A 20723-nucleotide genomic window follows, 5' to 3' on the forward strand; every position below is an offset into this window, starting at 1 on the left:
GGAAAATTATGCACTTGATTGTAACTGCTTTAGAGCTTGCTGTAAATTTTTCAATGACTCTGTTATCTTCATGTTTGTCATAAATTTTGGGTAAAGTCTTGGTGCTGACATCAGACTTAGGCATCACTGATACAATCCAAATGTATCCACAGGGCTGCATTCACCGGAAGGAGGCTAAGCAATTATCATTTTGGCATTGCATATTTTGATATGCCTTATCTACTAACCTCTGCATAGAAAAGTCAAATATTTTATATAAGTAATCATCTTTTCAATGCAGAGGTCATTAGCATAACTATAGGGGTCACAGTGGTTGCAATTGTGACCAGGCCCCTGTCCCCCTTACAACACTAAATGCTGTTATCTTTAGGCATCCTCCAAGTTATGTGCTTGTTTTTACAATGGGAGTCAATGGATGACATATGCTACTGTATGCATATTTAGTTTCATATGTCGGAGTCTTCCATTGGAGTTTTAAGTCACGCCAAACTCCCAGCATAAACATCTGATGGAAAGCTCAAACATGACCGTTGTGCATAGTCTCATAAATAGTGTACCCCTTTAAAAACCGACGCTAGTCAACTTGGGGGCAAATTGCCAGTCGGATAAAAAGGAATAGCTAATTAACGTAAATACAAGAATAGACTCACTAGGTCGGCCTTCATAGGTCTTTATAAAGGTGTCCTAACCGAACTTGCCCGGGCAACATATTAACATACGGTTGAGAAGTGTGGCTTTACACAAACCCTTTTCGAATTTCTCAACACTTCAGGATAGGCCATTGATACCTGGCTAGATTCTGTATTACAAAAATATCACATCAGCTTGACTTACCAACACTTCTAATGGTAATTTGTCAAGACGGCCTATTGTTGCCTAAATTTTCCAGAGTTTTTATTAACTTTTGCCTTTTTCATACAGATTGACCCATGCAGCCCCATTTCTAGGACCAATAACCGGTACTAGGCTTTGTTTGCACTAAAAACAAGCCATCAATGCCTGCTCTGTTTTAATAATACTGCCTAATGCTGTTTTTATCTGACAACTTGGCCTTTCTTTATGACCTGACCCATAAATATGAACTGTCACCCACACTGCCGACATGCCTATAACATCCGTTGCTGTGATGTACCATCTGTCTGCCAGGGACTACCTGAGACCTAAGCTCAGAGCTCTGGGTATTCATCTCTATGTCAATATCTTCAGCTGACATCTCCAATATTTCATTCCAGCTCTTTCTGACTCTATTTTTATGGCGTTGTCCCTAAGGAACAACTTTATAGGCGCCATATTTCATCATTCATTCATCTCCAAGACTTGTATGAAGAAGCGAGGCCTGTAGCAGTATAAGTGGATGCAAATTCTTGACACCATAAAGCTATTGAATGCCCATGAAAAGCTATAGCGGGTATTTTTTTTTCTCTTCTACCTTCAGATGAAAGGATGCGAGAGAAACTGCTTCCTAATCTATTATTTAGAAAGAAAGCAATATATCTCATTCAATTCCATATTCCCTAAAACAAATGTTCATGCATAACCCTGCACATCACTCATTTTTCTTCATATATTATCCTGTCAAGCAGCCAAAAATATCTATACATTTTTTTTTTCATATATCTGATTTTCTGCCAAGGAAAATACTACAGAAGGCGGTTAGGAAAAAAAAAACGTGTTTGTTAAATATTATTTGTTCTTTTTGTTATTGTACTTTTCAAATATTTATATAGTTATTGGACGGAGTTCCTGTTGGGTTTTACCAAGTTCGAATTTAGATTTTTCCCTAAAGGATCTATATTACACCCCATTTGAGACTTGCTAATAGAATCATTATGATGAGTTTTTATGCATAATTTATAAAAAAGAATGAGTTCTGATTATAAAGTTTTGGGTTAGGATGTCATATAATACACGCTTTCCCTTGGAAGTGTGTATAATATGCAAATTATAGCCTATCAATAGGATAGGTGATGAATGTATAATTGCTGTAGCTTCAGCCACTGGGTTGCTCAGCTATGGCCATGGACAGGGAATGTTGCTCTGGTCATGCATGTGTGCACCATTGCTTTCTTCATTAGGGGGACTCGAGTGTGTCATTCTCTTGATGCCTGGGGGTCACAGCGATTGGATCACCAGCGATCGCAGGTTTTATCACTTTTCCTATAGCGATAAATGGTTATTTTGGTAGTAAAAACCCCTTTAAAGCCTTTCTAGATACTGTAAAAAGTGAGTCTATCCACATTAAGCACATGGGTGTAGCAAACAATATGAAGAACTGCCTAATCTTTCCAAAGTTGATGAATTAAATAAGCACTTGTTACGCTTCATCGTTCTCTGGTGAAGCGCAACAATTGTTTATTTAGCTTTACATACATTGTTGCATGAAACAATGGAACAATAAGCAACCATTCAGAAATTTTAAGTGAGTTCAAATAGTTATTAAAGTTAGAATCTAGTTTATTCAAAGGGGTTTTCTACTGAAAATACTATTAATGACCTATGCTTAGGATACATCATCAATAGTTGGCCCTGGCAAATGAGCTGATTGGGCGCTCGCTGACAGCATTGGTAGACACTGAGGTCGGAGCAGAAGCTACTGTGCTGACCCCAGTGTTGTGGCCAGCACTTGTAACTGCAGTTGCAGCTCTCATTGGAATGTCCATATTTTCTATTAGGGATGAGACAAACTCTTAAGGCTTGAATTTAATCATTTTTCTCATTCACGTGGGCATCATGCATTTTGCTCATATGTGACAAAACGTTGGCTAAATAGAAAAATAATAGAACTTATTTTATAGTAACTTACCATAGAACATTACTCCAGGTGGGATCAGGGCATATTTACTGGAAAAATTGATACTGGCAGATATCTGGAATATATTGAGCATTTTATTCCATGTTTTGGCTTTGTAAGGGTTGAAATGCATTAATATTTTCAAGGTTGTTACTTGTTGCAGCATATTGGTAAAATTGGTGAAAAACTCTTTGAATGTGATGGGTTTGTGCATGGAAAGCATTCGTACGCTCACAGCTGTTTTATCAGCAACTTAACAACCTTGAAAGGCAATTCCAATTGCCTAATTCTTCACAGCAATGACTTTCAAGCTAGTCCTCGTTGAGCCCAGAACAGGTCAGAACTCGGAATATATAAGAGATTGCGATCTATTATGCTGATACGTGACTCTTGATTTTCTCACTTTACTGGTCCATGCACACCCACACACAGAAGTAATATATCTATTATTACATACATTACTTATGTTTATGTCACTACCTTCATAATGTATTAGTGCAAAGCAATGGTGCCTCTGGATGCCAGGGATGCAACAAAACAGAAGGCATCCCATGTATCATACACAGTCAGTTAAATCTAACCAAGCCCAGTCCATGTGGTTTAATACCCAAAATACATTGAAGAACTATTGGGCCATGTAGACAGGACCTAAAAGTTGGTCATATGCATTGGATGAAAGGGCAGGGGCGCAGTTAGGGAGAGTTTCCTGTTGCCCAGAAAAGCTCCCCCATCACCCTGATACTTGACTTTTGAGATAGTGCTGCTATAGTTATATGGCAGGGGGTGGGTCCCCTGGCTGCTGAAAGGGCATTGGAGTGGCTGTAAGGGGGGAACTTAAAAGGTTAAAAATATTTTGATATATTTTTGATATACCTGCCTATACATGGCTAGAATGTCCTACAGAGATATTGGTTACATGATTGTGACATCACTAAGGTCCTGAAAGTCACTAGGACAAGTTGTGTATACTGGGGCTGTAATGAAGACTAAAACCCACTCGTAGGTGATGTCATAGTGGCCATCTTGGCCCATAGATATGAGTGGTGTGTGTGGCAGCAGCAGGAGCTACTTCACAGAGGTAGAGACAGACAGACTCCAAACCAGTGTGTGGGCAGCAGCACTGTGGGAGCTGTTCACAGGGATGTGGAGGATGTTGTGCAGCCATTACCAGAGACCCAACAGATATTTCAGTGAGTGGGCCTGATGACCCAGGGGCCAAAAGATTATAGACCACGTGGAAGGAGAGTAAATCTCTCTTCCTGCTTGGGATGTGGTCCCTGAAGAAGATGACTGCACTGTAGACTTGTAATAGACAAAAGCTGCAAGAAATCCAAGACCAGTCCAACGACTTTAGTGTGTGCAGTGATGGACCAACTAAAACTGAGGGAGTATCTCCCCAGGGACTGTGATACAGGGAATGCTCAGGAAAGATGTTACAGTACTGGAGGTGGTTCAAAGAAGAGCAACCAAACTAATACATGGAATGACGGGACTGGAATACCCAGAGAGGCTATCAAAATTGGGATTATTTACCCTGGAAAAAAGACGGCTAAGGGGCGACCAAATAACTATGTATAAATACATGAGGGGACAATACAAGGATCTCTCCAAAGATCTGTTTACACCCAGGACTACGACGGTAACAAGAGGACATCCGCTACGTTTAGAGGAAAGCAGGTTTAATCACCAACATAGAAAAGGTTTCTTTACTGTAAGAGCAGTAAGACTGTGGAACTCTCTGCCTGAGGATGTAGTGATGGCAAAATCCATAGAGGAGTTTAAAAGGGGACTTGATGTCTTTCTGGAGAGGAAGGATATTACAGGATATAAATCTTAGGTTAATTGTTAATCCGGATATACAGGCAGGTAGGAACTATTAGGGGTTGATCCAGGGAACAGTCTGATTGCCATTAGGGAGTCGGGAAGGAATTTTTTCCCCAAAAGGGCTAATTGGCTTCTGGCCTTGGGGTTTTTTGCCTTCCTCTGGATCAACAACACAGGAGAGACAGGCTGGACTAGATGCACATTGTCTTCATTCGGCCTTACAAACTATGTTACTATGTTACTATAATTGGGATGATGCAATGGGATGTTTTGTGTTTAGATAATTGGAGTTATATGATGTTTACCTAATAGGAGTTATAGGATGTTCATTATATGATATAATGTGAAGTGTAAAATGGTGTGATGGGGGACATGGCCCTTTTGGGGAGACAACTTCACACGCTTAGATTCACATGAGATTGAAATTATTATAGATAATATTTGCACCTATGGTGTGTGTGAACCCGCAGTAACATGGTGGCCCTAAATTTAGTAATGTGCTCCGGCACCTACAGTTTATTAGACCATGAGGTTGACATACCGCAGACCTTCGTAATATGAAGTACAATGATGAATATGAAATATCACGAGGACAGTGGTTAGTGATGATGGATATATATACAAAAATAAAGTGCCTTGTCCCATCAAAGTAATCCCCCTACTTGTAATGGACATGGTGGCAGGAGACACCAAAGGAAGTAGAGGAGATCTGTCTTGCACCTACGGTGCATTGAGTCCATATTCGCGGACTGCGAAGACTGTTCTATGTAGACACATGTTATAAGTGTGAAATTCCAGTTAATCATATGTAACGTTAAAACTATTTGTATCCTCCCATTGAGTGATGCATAATTCCAGTTTGTTTAGTAGAGTTTGGTTTAATAAAATGCACTGCCTTTGTATGTCATGAAGTGTGGGGCAGGGCAAACAAACTCAGCAATGCTCAAGAGTGTTGCTGCATGTGGAACAACGGAGAGGAGTCATGGTGAAGAGGACTAAAAGTTTACCCTGATTTGACTCAACTGGACTTGCACACTAAGCAGAGTACTCGCCTCACAAAGGGCAACCCCACCTCTGGAATGTCACCATATTTCCTATATGTTTCTAGGTGTAAAATAAAGGGAAGGGGATATGTGAGAATTGGATAGGGGAGGACTGAAAAGACAAAAGAACAAGATGAGGTCTCTTAACCACCGAGCATAATCAGTATACAAAAATATTTCCGGCATCCTCTACAAAGAAGAAGCGGAATAAATGCCTAAAAGTAGCCACTGCTAGACTGACTGAGACAGTAGACAGCTCAGCCAGCCTATCAACCCACCAACAGAAAGGAGATGCTTCTCCCTCAGCGTCTAGTGCTGAGTAGGATGGCAAGCCCATCACGTGGTCCGGTGCGGACATCGTGAAGTCATACCAGACCCACACATACATCCAACCGTTGGATGTACAGTGCGGGTCAGTTGGCGCCATGGCATGAAGAAGCTATTAGGTTATGATAGTGCATACATACAATAGAAACGGTTTCTAAAGCATGTGCTAACTGCGCCAATTGTGCCTCCCTTTAGTGGTTGTCATTGCGTTTTCGACAGCTGATTACTACTGTTGCCCCTAATTGTAACATGTAGCTCTTTAACCACACTACGTTGTAGGTTGAGTATATGGTGATGTTTTCCATCATTGACGCAGTGTGCTTTTTGACTGTATCAAATTGGCTACTGAAGTGGGGTTGGATGGAACGGGGTGGTGAGCGCTTATATTTTTTCTTATCGTCTATTATGTGTAAAATTGGTTTGGCCTAATATTTGTATTATTGGGGTGCCTTGAAAATATTAAACATAGCTAATGCACACAGTTCTATGACGTGGCATGCACAATGGTATATACATTTCTTTTGTATATAAAATATGTCCTATGGGACGGCACTATATACCGTCAGCGGTCTGGCTGCAAACCGATTTAGCAGTAGGCACACAAAACACTAAGGTTAAATAGTTTTGCAGTCATCCATTGAGAAGTGAGTGCAAGCAATAAGAAACGGCATCATTTCAAGTGCGCTTTGATGCGTTGAGGATTATTCTTGAGTGCGTTCTAAAGTACTACGCTATTTGCCATTCATCCCAGTTCACACCAGTTCAATGGTTTCACTTGAAATGCTAACATGACCATTGACCGGTATTCCTCCTGCCCAGCCCACAAGCACTGCCTGCCTGCAGAATACGTAAGGACACTTTAATTGTCTCCTCCACAGAACAGACAATATTCCGTCTTGTTATCTCGCAGAACAATTGGTTCCAAGCTTGTGTACTTCCCACCTTTTGATTGATTTACCGCCCCAGAACTCCATCTATTCCTCCGCAGTTAATAAATTTGTTTCTATATAAATAGCAATTTGCGATAATTAGAAATAATGGCTTCGTCAAAAATATAAAGGTTACCTTGCAGAGTCATTTTAGTAAGTAATGGGCTGCTCTGCCATGTCACTTTCCAAACAGACATGTGTTAGTCGGCAAATGCGCTTTATTTATTGTGACGTTGATTTATTTGCCGTGTAAATTGGGACACAGGCGATAATATAATGTGACATTAATTGTTTAGCGCAGTCATCTTTGTTACATACATAGCTTTCTCCCAGGCTTTTGATTGCTGGAAGTTGTATAAAACTAATTGAGACTGCTCCGAAGAAGACCTGCGCCCAAGGAATGTGTCAACCGGAATGGGTGCCAGTCTATTGATGACTGCAGTAACTAATCACCCACTTTGTACATGTGTTGTCTCCGGGCAGAGGGCTTAAATGGAGGAGACTTCGGTTGTGATATTCTAATAGATATTCTCTTTTGCTATGGTGCCAGTTTTTTTTGTAGATTTATATGTCAATATTTGCCTGGTACTGCCCAGCTTTTATGGGTTTAGTATACAGTAAATAAAATGGGCCGTGGTTTACCGGTAACCTATTGTATGTGCCTAATGCCTAATGCACAAGCAGGGCTTTGTCTCTAGTGACAAATGCAGAAAGAGTGCGCTGTTAGGTGACAGCTTAGACTTTTAGTGTCACACATTCAGTCAGTAAACAGCCACTCATTGCAAGATTGTGCCACAGCTGGAGAGATGGCATCATGCCATAGTAATATAGGGCATCTGTTTGACTGCACTGCAAAGCCCCTCTCACAGCTTAATAAATTGCTTACTGATTTGTTCTGTTCTGGATAGTTGTCTCCATTTATTTCAGCTTCTATACAATCTTTTTTTTTTTTTAAAGATATTTACAGCTTGTGAAGTTCTACATCCAAGTGACGAAGATTTAACAATTGCCGTCATCTTCTGTTGTACGCGGTCCTATTTATATCATTAGTGTGGCGTCTTGTTGAGCGCTGCCATTGTGTTAAAATCTGTACTGACTACTACAGTCGTGATTATTTGCTTTCATGGTAATCTATAGGGGACTTATCTTTGTAAAGTAGATAACTAACATAATACAGTCGAGTGGCGGTATGACCATGGGATCTTGGCAAGGGTATTTGAAATCCAGCCATATTTGCAAATATGCAAGAGCTTGCCCTTGTCTTACACCAAGACATATAGATAACGCTCTTATACTTGGCCCTCATTTATAATGGCCAGGTCAGGTTATCGGTATACCTGAAAGGGCCAATAGACTGTATAGCTGACAGAAGATAAATAGCCAGAGGATATCCATCATGTTGCTGTATTTCTGTGTAATAACGATAATGTTGGATTTATGTAGCCATCTCTTTATTCTTTTCCGTCACATAGTGGAGACATACTTTTTTGACAAAGGGTTGACTTCTCTTAACCCTTTCTAATCCACTGTCTGACGTCTTCCTACATTCTGATTGAAGCTTCTACAGCTCCAATGTCAGAAGACGTCCGACAGGGTATTCTTACCGTCTATTGCCAGTCACTCTGCTGTCAGAGCCTCTCTGGTGCACACACACTGGCTTTAGCCAGCAGATGGCACCGCTGTATAACAGCAAAAAGAGAAAGCCTTTTAGGAAATCCTGAATCTAAAATTGGATTGGAAAGGGTTAATATGATCTCTGTTAAAGGGGGTTTTCAACACTAAACTATTGATGACCTATCAGGACATCAATAGTTGATCAGCAAGGGTTCACCACCTGATTGAAGTGAGTGCCGCACCGTACATTGTATAGCAGCTGTGCCTGGTATTGTAGCTCAGTCCCATTCACTGGATTGGGACGGAGCTGCTCTCAGGCCATATGACCAATGAATGTGGCGTGATAGGCCTGAGAAGAGGCTACAGTGCTCACCTCTGTACCACCACCTAGTCAACCAGCTGATCAGTGGGGATATCACCATCAACGAACTTTTGCTGACCGATCCTAAGAATAGGTTTTCAATAATATAGTCCTGGAAAACCCTGTTAAAGGTGGCCATACACATTATGTCAGCCAAACCCACCAGTTACAGCAGGACTGACTGACTATCAAATGTGCGTGGCTTGACTTTCCATCCACCGCAGATGAATGGATTTCAACATGTTGGATACTTTTGTTCTCAAGGGAGAGAAACGACTGCCAGGTGTCTGGCAGCGGCTAAATCCCCTCTTCCTATTCAGATTACATACATGCGTAGCCAAGTCAAGCATACTTGTGCATGGGGTCAGGAGAAATAGCTATTGGCCGAATGAGCAAGGCATAGAATAATAGAATCAGCTATTTAAAGTCCATGGCCAGTATTAAGGCGGCCATGCATGGTCTGAATTTTACGCATTTTGCAACACCCCAAAAACGAAAAAATCCAATCCTTATGAGCAGACTGTTTATACTATATATGTGTGAGACTTCGTCCATGTATACGATGTGCTATAAACAATATTAGGCTTCATTCACATCTGAACCAGATGTCTGTCATAGTCTTCATCACAGTTTTTCGAAAAACTCCAAAACATAACAGTGCTGCTTGCAATACTGTACCATTCTGAAAAATGACAGACTGTATGATGGAAGCTGAACAGACCCCATTAGAGCCAACGGGGTCCTATGGCACCATTCATTTCCATCATAGGACAGATCGGTTTCAGCCAAGGAATCAGTTGTTCTACTCTTGTATCAGAATAGGAAAACTAAATCCACAGTACCTTAAAGGCAACTGTATAGCTTTAAGTAGTATTTCCTTCTGCTGGGCTTTTGGATCTATTATTTTGTCAGTGTACGAACCCAAGTGACAGTACGCTGGTATGCCAGTCCAACCCAACTGATTCTAGAAGTATGATGGTCTTGGTTACAGCATATTGACTAATCTACAGGTATGGCGTCCCACATGTATTATACAGTTGAAACAGAAATTATTGTACACGCTATAATGCCTAATTCCATAGACTTAATTGTTGGCCGAAAGAGGTTTTCTTAATTTGCTTTAATGGAGAAGGAAGATAAGCATCTTCAAGACACTTAGTGGCAACAATAGAATTGGACAGGAAATCCAATCTGTCCAATCAATTTTTTCATTGACCTCCAACACTGGATTGCATAGACGTTAAGTAGTTGTATCGGCTAATCTGTGTGCCCTCGGCCGTTGATGTGCTTTGCTGAGAGACCATACCTCAGGAGTCCCATACTAAATCCTGCATCAAGGCCATAAAAGGCACCAGTTGACAGCAGCTAATGATAAGCCAGTGACATCTAATTACAAAGCAGTGACATTGAATGTATGTACTTGGTGTAGGTTGACTAGTGGTGAAATGATGGCAGTTTATTATATTATTGACACTTTCAATTATTGTTCTTGCAGAAGATAGAAGAGGAGAATGAAGAAAACCTGCTAGCAGTGCTTACTGAGACACTGGACAGTCTCCCTGTGGATGAGGATGGATTGCCTTCATTTGATGCACTGACAGATGGAGATGTGACCAGTGAACATGATCCCAGCCTTTCATCTATGCCTGACGGCACCCCTCCAACACAGGAGGCAGAAGAGCCGTCACTAGTAAGAACCCTTCCTACTGTTTAACAGGAATTGGATGTGCTTCTGGCTACCCGCTGCATGGGTATGATGTAGTCAAAATAAGGTTTGGACTTTAATTTTAGGTCTAAAAAAAAGAATGATGTAGCTGTGATGAACTTGAAATGCTGAAATAGTGGAGTGGCCATTGAGTTGGGAAGTGCATGGGTGCTTTAATTTGGGGACGTTTATTTTTAACTTCCGACATTGATTTGTAATGTTATCTGGGACCCATAATCAATATCTTCCATTTCACCACTTTCAAGGCAAGAGTTCTCTCTCTTCTCCTGGCTTTATTGAGCAGTGTAGGCCAAATGATACATACTTACGTGTAGCCTCAAATTATTTCAGTCACTGTAATGGAAGCCATTGTGTCTGTATTTGGCCAAGGAAGGGAATTCAAAGCAATGTAAAAGGAAGTGTTAGTACATGGGGTCACTGGCAAATCTCACCATCCAGCTCTATTCCATTATAAAATATGCAGAAGATGATAGGAATGTTGGTTTGGCTATGCGAACACTTGCAATAAAGCAGGCTACCAGGCTATTTAGGGCTTGGTCAGATCTTGGTCAGATGTTCTGCTTGGCGCCTCCAGTCCAGATCTATATCAGGAGATAGAGGCATAACTTGAAGCTTCTGGGCCCCAATGCAAAATCTGTAGCAGGGCCCCCAACTATAAAGCTTTATTCATTCTACTAGGCTTACTATATGGAGAAGAGAGCCCTTATGGGCCCCCTAAGGCTCCTGGGCCCGGGTGCAACCGCATCCCCTGCATCCTCTATAGTTACGCCCATGTCCGGAATAGCTATGGATAGAAAATACTGATAGCCAGAAAGGCCTTGGCTTTCTTGGAGTATGGATGTCTGGTGCACTGTTAATACAGAACAAAAAACACCTTGCATGCTCCTGGGAAATTTAATATGCAAATGGACGATGGTACAATACCTTTACAGACTCAGTTATTAGAAAGTAGAATTTATGCCAATGTCTGACCTTTTAACAAGCCTTGTAATATGACTGGAAATATAAGCCAAAACCAGAGGCTTCTCCATAAGGAAAAGATAACCATGTACAGACAGACAGTTTGGGGGGGTTTGCCCATGATCAGTGTATAGTGAGTTGCTGGCTGGCTTGGTGAGAGGCCTATGAAGGGAAAACCCCCAAAGCAGTTTGTCTGCACATGGTTATCTTTTCCTTCTTGAGAAGACTCTGGCAATGGCTTAGACCAGTCATGTTACAAGGCCAGTTGTAAAGTCAGAAATCAACTTACAGGAGTGCTACCTTTAGGCATTGTAACATCCTCCATTTGCATACCAAATTTCCCAGAGGAGCATTGAATGACCTTATAAGTTTCCTCACATCTATTAAGTGTTCTTCACAAGGAGAAACTGGACTTCCTGCGACCCACATCATAGGCCTCCTCCTGACCCACACAATAATGGTCTTCTGGAGAACACTAATTGCTTTGGCTTATATTTCCCCCAATCATTGTTGCAAAGCCTTTCTAAAAGGTCAGACACTGCCTTGCAAGAATGCTGTCTTCCAATAGGTGGTGCTGTAGAGCCACTGGACCATCTTCCGTTTTGACATTGAAATATAGAAACATGATCTAAAAAGACAATAAGCTTTGTAGAGCGCTCATATATGTCAATTCATCTTAGTTTACAAACCAAGATTCATTATTGATCTGTAAAATATATAGAAGTGTAGTAACTCCATGTAAGTGTTACTTTAGAAGAGGGTTCCCGAGAGTGAAAATAAAGAAAGTTCTGGGTAGGAAATGGGCTAAAATAAAAAAAAAAATAAGCAAAACTGCCCTGGTCCAGCGCAGGTACCCTGGTTTCTGCAGCGTTAAACATCATAATTGGCATGATAAATTATTTCTGCATGCTGGTACAATTACAACGAGACGTTTTTTTTTAAGTTTTCCCCTAATGCACAATAAAAACATCTACTATCTATCTATCTATCTATCTATCTATCTATCTATCTATCTATCTATCTATCTCATATCTATCTATCTATCTCATATCTATCTATCTATCTATCTCATATCTATCTATCTATCTATCTCATATCTATCTATCTATCTATCTCATATCTATCTATCTATCTATCTATCTATCTATCTATCTATCTCATATCTATCTATCTATCTATCTATCTATCTATCTATCTATCTATCTCATATCTATCTATCTATCTCATATCTATCTGTCTATCTGTCTATCTATCTGTCTATCTATCTCATATCTATCTATCTATCTCCTATCTATCTATCTCCTATCTATCTATCTATCTATCTATCTATCTATCTATCTCATATCTATCTATCTATCTATCTATCTCCTATCTATCTATCTATCTATCTATCTATCTATCTATCTATCTATCTATCTATCTATCTCATATCTATCTATGTATCTCATATCTATCTATCTATCTATGTATCTATCTATCTATCTATCTACCTCATATCTATCTATCTCATATCTATCTATCTCATATCTATCTATCTATCTATCTACCTATCTATCTATCTCATATCTATCTATCTATCTATCTATCTATCTCATATTTATCTATCTATCTATCTATCTATCTATCTATCTATCTCATATCTATCTATCTCATATCTATCTATCTATCTATCTATCTATCTATCTATCTATCTATCTATCTATCTCATATCTATCTATCTATCTATCTCCTATCTATCTATCTATCTATCTATCTATCTATCTATCTATCTATCTATCTATCTATCTATCTATCTATCTATCTATCTCATATCTATCTATCTATCTCATATCTATCTATCTATCTCATATCTATCTATCTATCTCATATCTATCTATCTATCTCATATCTATCTATCTATCTATCTATCTCATATCTATCTATCTCATATCTATCTATCTATCTATCTATCTATCTATCTCATATCTATCTATCTATCTCATATCTATCTATCTATCTATCTATCTATCTATCTATCTATCTCATATCTATCTATCTCATATCTATCTATCTATCTATCTATCTATCTATCTATAGATATAGATGGATATAGATATTCAAATGCTTACCTTTTTTATTTCCTCATGGACAGAGCTCTGTGAGGGCTTGTTTTTAATATGACAAGCTGTAGTTTATATTGGTACCATTTTGGGGTACATGCAGTTTTTTTGATCAGTCTTATTGTATTTGTGGCAGGATTTTTGTTTTGCCACGCAGTATAAATGGTGTGTTCAATTTATAACAGGCAGTTATGGATACATAACTGCTCCTGCCCTGTTTCGCCTCCACCCCTTGCAGAGAACCAGCAAGGGGGAGGGAAGGGGGAGACAGTTTATCAGAGCTAAACTATCTCCCCCCACCCAATGGCATTGTGACCTCAGCATCTATGCCCGGGGCTAGGGCCATCGGAACGGGCGCATAAACGTTAGATTTGTGCACCCATTAATGCATTTCTATGCCGTCAGTGGGCGGGCGAATGTAAAAACGCAGATGCCCATGTGAATCCAGCCATATATATATATCACCAGTGGAAAGTGTGAAAAGGTTTTTTTTTTACTTTTTTTTTCTTTATGTCCCTTTAGGGGACTTGAACCATAAAAGCTATTATCACTATGATAATGCATTGCAGTACTTCTGTACTGCAATGCCTTATTGCTTACAATAGCTATCATAGGCCATGGCAACCCACTGTCACAGTGCGCTCCCTCAATGACCCCTTTACATACCGCAACATAAATTGATTGCTGCATGCAGGGGATTAACAGCGGGGATCGGTGTTCTCATCGATCTCCGCTGTTGCAGTCACAGCCGACTCTTGCTGTGGGTTGGCACGGGCTCGCTTCTGAGCCCGTGCCATTCACAAAACATAAGTGTAAGTGCTGTTGCATTAAGTGCCCCCCAGCCAGGATGTAAACTTACGTCCTGTCGCATTAAGATCCATAAATCGGGGATGGTTATGTTCATGACACAGACTATACTTGCATGTTTGTCGTCTGCATACATTGTATATAATATACAATATGACAAGACTGTTATCTATGTATACCAGTCCTGTTAATACCTGATTCCCAGCATGCCGTGTGAACGAATAAATGGCCAAGTGCTGCCCCAGTTACATCAGGAAAGGTCGGCAGGTTGTCTGCCCTTTGACTATTGGTTTCTATGTATTTGTATCTATTACATTTTTCAGCTATATTGTGCCGATTGCTTTATGTTGTTACATAAATGTTTACTCTTCACCACTAATTAGAATTAATATTTTAAAACTGAATTGCCCTCCTTCATTGTCAAGAAACTGTGCCCCTCTCATTGTCATTGTCTAGTAACTGTGCCCCTAACATCTTCATTGTCTAGTAACTGTGCCCCTCTCATTGTCATTGTCTAGTAACTGTGCCCCTCTAGTCTTCATTGTCTAGTAACTGTGCCCCTCTAGTCTTCATTGTCTAGTAACTGTGCCCCTCTCATTGTCATTGTCTAGTAACTGTGCCCCTCTCGTCTTCATTGTCTAGTAACTGTGCCCCTCTCGTCTGCATTGTCTAGTAACTGTGCCCCTTGTCTTCATTGTCTAGTAACTGTGCCCCTCTCGTCTTCATTGTCTAGTAACTGTGCCCCTCTCGTCTTCATTGTCTAGTAACTGTGCCCCTCTCGTCTTCATTGTCTAGTAACTGTGCCCCTCTCGTCTTCATTGTCTAGTAACTGTGCCCCTCTCGTCTCCATTGTCTAGTAACTGTGCCCCTCTCGTCTGCATTGTCTAGTAACTGTGCCCCTCTCGTCTTCATTGTCTAGTAACTGTGCCCCTCTCGTCTTCATTGTCTAGTAACTGTGCCCCTCTGGTCTCCATTGTCTAGTGACTGTGCCCCTCTCGTCTTCATTGTCTAGTAACTGTGCCCCTCTGGTCTTCATTGTCTAGTAACTGTGCCCCTCTGGTCTTCATTGTCTAGTAACTGTGCCCCTCTCGTCTTCATTGTCTAGTAACTGTGCCCCTCTTGTCTGCATTGTCTAGTAACTGTGCCCCTCTCATCTTCATTGTCTAGTAACTGTGCCCCTCTCATCTGCATTGTCTAGTAACGGTGCCCCTCTTGTCTTCATTGTCTAGTAACTGTGCCCCTCTCGTCTGCATTGTCTAGTAACTGTGCCCCTCTCGTCTGCATTGTCTAGTAACTATGCCCCTCCGGTCTTCATTGTCTAGTAACTGTGCCCCTCTCGTCTTCATTGTCTAGTAACTGTGCCCCTCTCTTCTGCATTGTCTAGTAACGGTGCCCCTCTGGTCTTCATTGTCTAGTAACTGTGCCCCTCTCGTCTTCATTGTCTAGTAACTGTGCCCCTCTCGTCTTCATTGTCTAGTAACTGTGCCCCTCTCGTCTTCATTGTCTAGTAACTGTGCCCCTCTGGTCTTCATTGTCTAGTAACTGTGCCCCTCTGGTCTTCATTGTCTAGTAACTGTGCCCCTCTTGTCTTCATTGTCTAGTAACTGTGCCCCTAACATCTTCATTGTCTAGTAACTGTGCCCCTCTCGTCTTCATTGTCTAGTAACTGTGCCCCTCTCGTCTTCATTGTCTAGTAACTGTGCCCTCTGGTCTTCATTGTCTAGTAACTGTGCCCCTCTCGTCTTCATTGTCTAGTAACTGTGCCCCTCTCGTCTTCATTGTCTAGTAACTGTGCCCTTCTGGTCTTCATTGTCTAGTAACTGTGCCCCTCTCGTCTGCATTGTCTAGTAACTGTGCCCCTCTCGTCTTCATTGTCTAGTAACTGTGCCCCTCTCGTCTGCATTGTCTAGTAACTGTGCCCCTCTGGTCTTCATTGTCTAGTAACTGTGCCCCTCTGGTCTTCATTGTCTAGTAACTGTGCCCCTCTCGTCTTCATTGTCTAGTAACTGTGCCCCTCTCGTTTGCATTGTCTAGTAACTGTGTCCCTCTCATCTGCATTGTCTTGTAACTGTGCCCCTCTGGTTTTCATTATCTAGTAAGTGTGCCCCTCTGGTCTTCATTGTCTAGTAACTGTGCCCCTCTCCTCTGCATTGTCTAGTAACTGTGCCCCTCTCGTCTTCATTGTCTAGTAACTGTGCCCCTCTGGTCTTCATTGTCTAGTAACTGTGCCCCTCTCGTCTGCATTGTCTAGTAACTGTGCCCCTAACATCTTCATTGTCTAGTAACTGTGCCCCTCTGGTCTTCATTGTCTAGTAACTGTGCCCCTCTCGTCTTCATTGTCTAGTAACTGTGCCCCTCTCGTCTTCACTGTCTAGTAACTGTGCCCCTCTCGTCTGCATTGTCTAGTATCTGTGCCCCTCTCGTCTGCATTGTCTAGTAACTGTGCCCCTCTGGTCTTCATTGTCTAGTAACTGTGCCCCTCTCGTCTGCATTGTCTAGTAACTGTGCCCCTCTGGTCTTCATTGTCTAGTAACTGTGCCCCTCTCGTCTTCATTGTCTAGTAACTGTGCCCCTCTGGTCTTCATTGTCTAGTAACTGTGCCCCTCTCGTCTGTATTGTCTAGTAACTGTGCCCCTCTCGTCTTCATTGTCTAGTAACTGTGCCCCGCTAGTCTTCATTGTCTAGTAACTGTGCCCCTCTCGTCTGTATTGTCTAGTAACTGTGCCCCTCTTGTCTGCATTGTCTAGTAACTGTGCCCCTCTCGTCTTCACTGTCTAGTAACTGTGCCCCTCTCGTCTGCATTGTCTAGTATCTGTGCCCCTCTCGTCTTCATTGTCTAGTAACTGTGCCCCTCTCGTCTTCATTGTCTAGTAACTGTGCCCCTCTCGTCTTCACTGTCTAGTAACTGTGCCCCTCTCGTCTGCATTGTCTAGTATCTGTGCCCCTCTCGTCTGCATTGTCTAGTAACTGTGCCCCTCTGGTCTTCATTGTCTAGTAACTGTGCCCCTCTCGTCTGCATTGTCTAGTAACTGTGCCCCTCTGGTCTTCATTGTCTAGTAACTGTGCCCCTCTCGTCTTCATTGTCTAGTAACTGTGCCCCTCTGGTCTTCATTGTCTAGTAACTGTGCCCCTCTCGTCTGTATTGTCTAGTAACTGTGCCCCTCTCGTCTTCATTGTCTAGTAACTGTGCCCCGCTAGTCTTCATTGTCTAGTAACTGTGCCCCTCTCGTCTGTATTGTCTAGTAACTGTGCCCCTCTTGTCTGCATTGTCTAGTAACTGTGCCCCTCTCGTCTGTATTGTCTAGTAACTGTGCCCCTCTTGTCTGCATTGTCTAGTAACTGTGCCCCTCTTGTCTGCATTGTCTAGTAACTGTGCCCCTCTGGTCTTCATTGTCTAGTAACTGTGCCCCTCTCGTCTGCATTGTCTAGTAACTGTGCCCCTCTCGTCTGCATTGTCTAGTAACTGTGCCCCTCTCGTCTTCATTGTCTAGTAACTGTGCCCCTCTGGTCTGCATTGTCTAGTAACTGTGCCCCTCTCGTCTTATGTTTCTAGCTTAAAAAGCTCTTACTGGCTCCAGCTAACACTCAGCTGATTTATAATGAATGCATTGGACTCAGTGCGCACAACCATGAAAGCCCTAATCAGAGGATCAGGACAAGCCCTGCACCCGTCAAGGTACAAATTTCTTTCTTTTCATCTGTCTAAAAATAAATGGAATAATAAGTGGTAGAAGCCAAACTGGAATTAGATGGCATTCTGTACTCTCAGATGTAGCGGAGATGAGTTTGTCATTTGGCGCTCTGTGATCCCACTGACTTTATCAGTCACGATTCATTATCTCTTGTTTTACAGGAACCGATTGTAATGTTAGAGGGGTTGTATGTGATTAAAAAAAATGATATTTTTTTTTTCAAAAGCAGCGCCACTTTTGTCCGTAGGCTGTTTCTGGTATTGCACTTCAGCTGTTTATTGGGATTGAGCTGCAATACCAGTCACAGTCCATAGTGCTATTCCTGGAAAGAAATGGCCCCCTTTTCTAAGGCTGGCTTCACACAGGCGTATTTACGTGTGCAAAATTTGCGTGCGGAATACGAAGTGAGTAAAACCCATTGAGTTTAATGGATTAGACATGCGCCTATTTTTCTGCGCATTTCGGTTGTGCGCACCAAAAGTCATCATAGAAGTCAAAAGGCATGCGCAAATGTGTGCACAATGTGGTAGGAGATGCAAGAAACACTGCAATCGTGCAGGAAAAAAACAGATCCTGAACTCATACTGATTAGCCATTTCAATGGCTGAGAGTATCGGTGCTTTTATTTTTTGTCGTGTGCGAAAACTACAATAAAATACGCCAATGCACGTGCAAAAAAACGAAACCTTGATTCCATAAAAACATACATCTGCGTGAAGTTGGCCTAAGGTTTTATTTATGTGGGTGACGAACTCAGATAGCTATGAAGCTTGCACAATTGTGATTTTCTATATGAGAGCAATGCAGTTTGCAAGAAAATCGCAACGCGTTGATGAACGTGAAATTTTCATGCGGGGGAAAATCACATGTATTGTCAGTAGGAAAAATTAAAATTCCACTTGCATGAAAGTAATACAATTTTATCTCACCCATTGGAAATAATGGGCAAAATTTCTGTGGACTCGCTGAAAAATTGAACATGCTGCGTTTTTTTTGATCTCGCAATATCGCTGTTAGAGAAAAATCGTCTATGTAAATAAATCGATTGCAAATAGTGGGTTGTATTTTTGTGCAGCTCTCAATGCACAAAACTCGCATTTTTTTTCATTGCGTTTTTAGCAGTTTTTCCTTTTTTCTGACTTCTAGTGTATATTTTGAGTTGAGGGTGTTTGTTGCAAATCGCAGCATGTGCTAAATGTGACTTTTTTCTGCTATTTCCTTGTAGATTTCTCTTAAAAAAAAAAAAAAAAAAGTACAAAAAATAGTAAAGTATGCATAAAGTTTCCGGTGTTTGCTTGCAAGGTAGAAAACACACCAGAAAAAAAAATCAGGATATATTATGGGCCTCATTTATCAAAACTGTCCAACAGTATGGCCGTCTTCACACAGGCAGTGAACGCTGCAGAATTTCCTTGTAGCGTAAATTCAAAAAAAAAAAAAAAAACATTCGCGGCAGAAAATCTGCACGTTAAAACGCAAGTACATATACAAAACCGCAGCAGGTTGTGCAAATCTCATCTGGCCATCTGCAGAAAAGCAACAGTACTGTAAAAAGGCTGTAGAAGGTCCACTGCGATTACGGCATTTTCAGCCCACGTAAAGAAAGCCGTATTGTTGGAGTTTTGATAAATGAGGCGCTGTGTGTAAAGGACGTCTATATGTAGTTCCCTATATAGTCAATGTCAGTGTTTCTGCAATACTTTGTGTAGCCCAAAACCGTTGCTTGTCGGGGGGACTTCATGGATAGTGTAGCTAAAGCCCCATTGACATCTGCTCTGTTCCGAGACTTCGGATGAAATAGCTTTGCATGCTGCGCTAATTGGTCCAGGCAAATGCAGAAGTGTATATTGGAAGCCAGATGGACCCCATTACAGTCAACGGGGACCGTTCGGCACCATTTGATTCCGGCATAAGGCTGATCCCATTTTCTGCTCCCTATGAAACCTGCTGTAGACGTAATCATTCTGTTCGGCCAGTTTCACGCGGGCATATTGTAACAGGTCCATACTACAGATGACATGGCAACCATACGGCATCAGTGTTTCATATTCTTTTCTCCATATTTGCTGTCATTTAGTTTTATTTTCTATTCTCGGACAACACATGGCCCCAGTACAACCTATGGCTAATTTCACACAGGCGAGTGCTATATCGGGCCATGAAACTTGGCCCGGTATCGCTCTTACCAACATGTGATGTTTGACAAATGCAAGGCATTTTTGTGTTTAAACCGCCTTGCATCATTTCAGGGAAGTAATGATCCTTTGCTAAAGGCTGGAGGATCACGGAGAGTTTCTCATTACTTTGCCCGCCCCATTGAATACAATAAGGGATGCAAGGCGTTCCAAGGGAACTCCCAAAGATAGAACTTTTTTCTATGCCGTGATGCAGGAAAAAAATCATGCATGTGTAGGACCCCTTCATAAGAATGAGGTTCATGTTTGTGCAATTTGTGTGTCTCGCAAAGCACAAATCTTGTGCAATTTTTTCGGCCGCGTGAAAACGGCCTATGGGGGTACGCGTACTGCTGTTTTTCACACGAATCGACGG

General features: G+C 41.4%; 1 protein-coding gene across 2 annotated transcripts in view; it reads left to right on the forward strand.

Annotated features, from left to right (window-relative positions):
- PPARGC1A (PPARG coactivator 1 alpha) overlaps window positions 1–20723 on the forward strand; it is a 130210-nt gene that overhangs the window by 36021 nt on the left and 73466 nt on the right. The window contains exons 3-4 of one of the 2 annotated variants that reach the window (XM_066573229.1): window positions 10385–10579; window positions 18035–18157. In XM_066573229.1, coding sequence (XP_066429326.1) covers window positions 10385–10579; window positions 18035–18157 — 318 coding nt within the window. Of the gene's footprint in view, window positions 1–10384; window positions 10641–18034; window positions 18158–20723 lie in introns of those variants that run through there. The other variant, XM_066573230.1, reaches the window with a different exon arrangement.

The sequence above is a fragment of the Eleutherodactylus coqui genome, chromosome 7, assembly GCF_035609145.1.
Source record: "Eleutherodactylus coqui strain aEleCoq1 chromosome 7, aEleCoq1.hap1, whole genome shotgun sequence".
Lineage (NCBI taxonomy): Eukaryota > Metazoa > Chordata > Amphibia > Anura > Eleutherodactylidae > Eleutherodactylus > Eleutherodactylus coqui.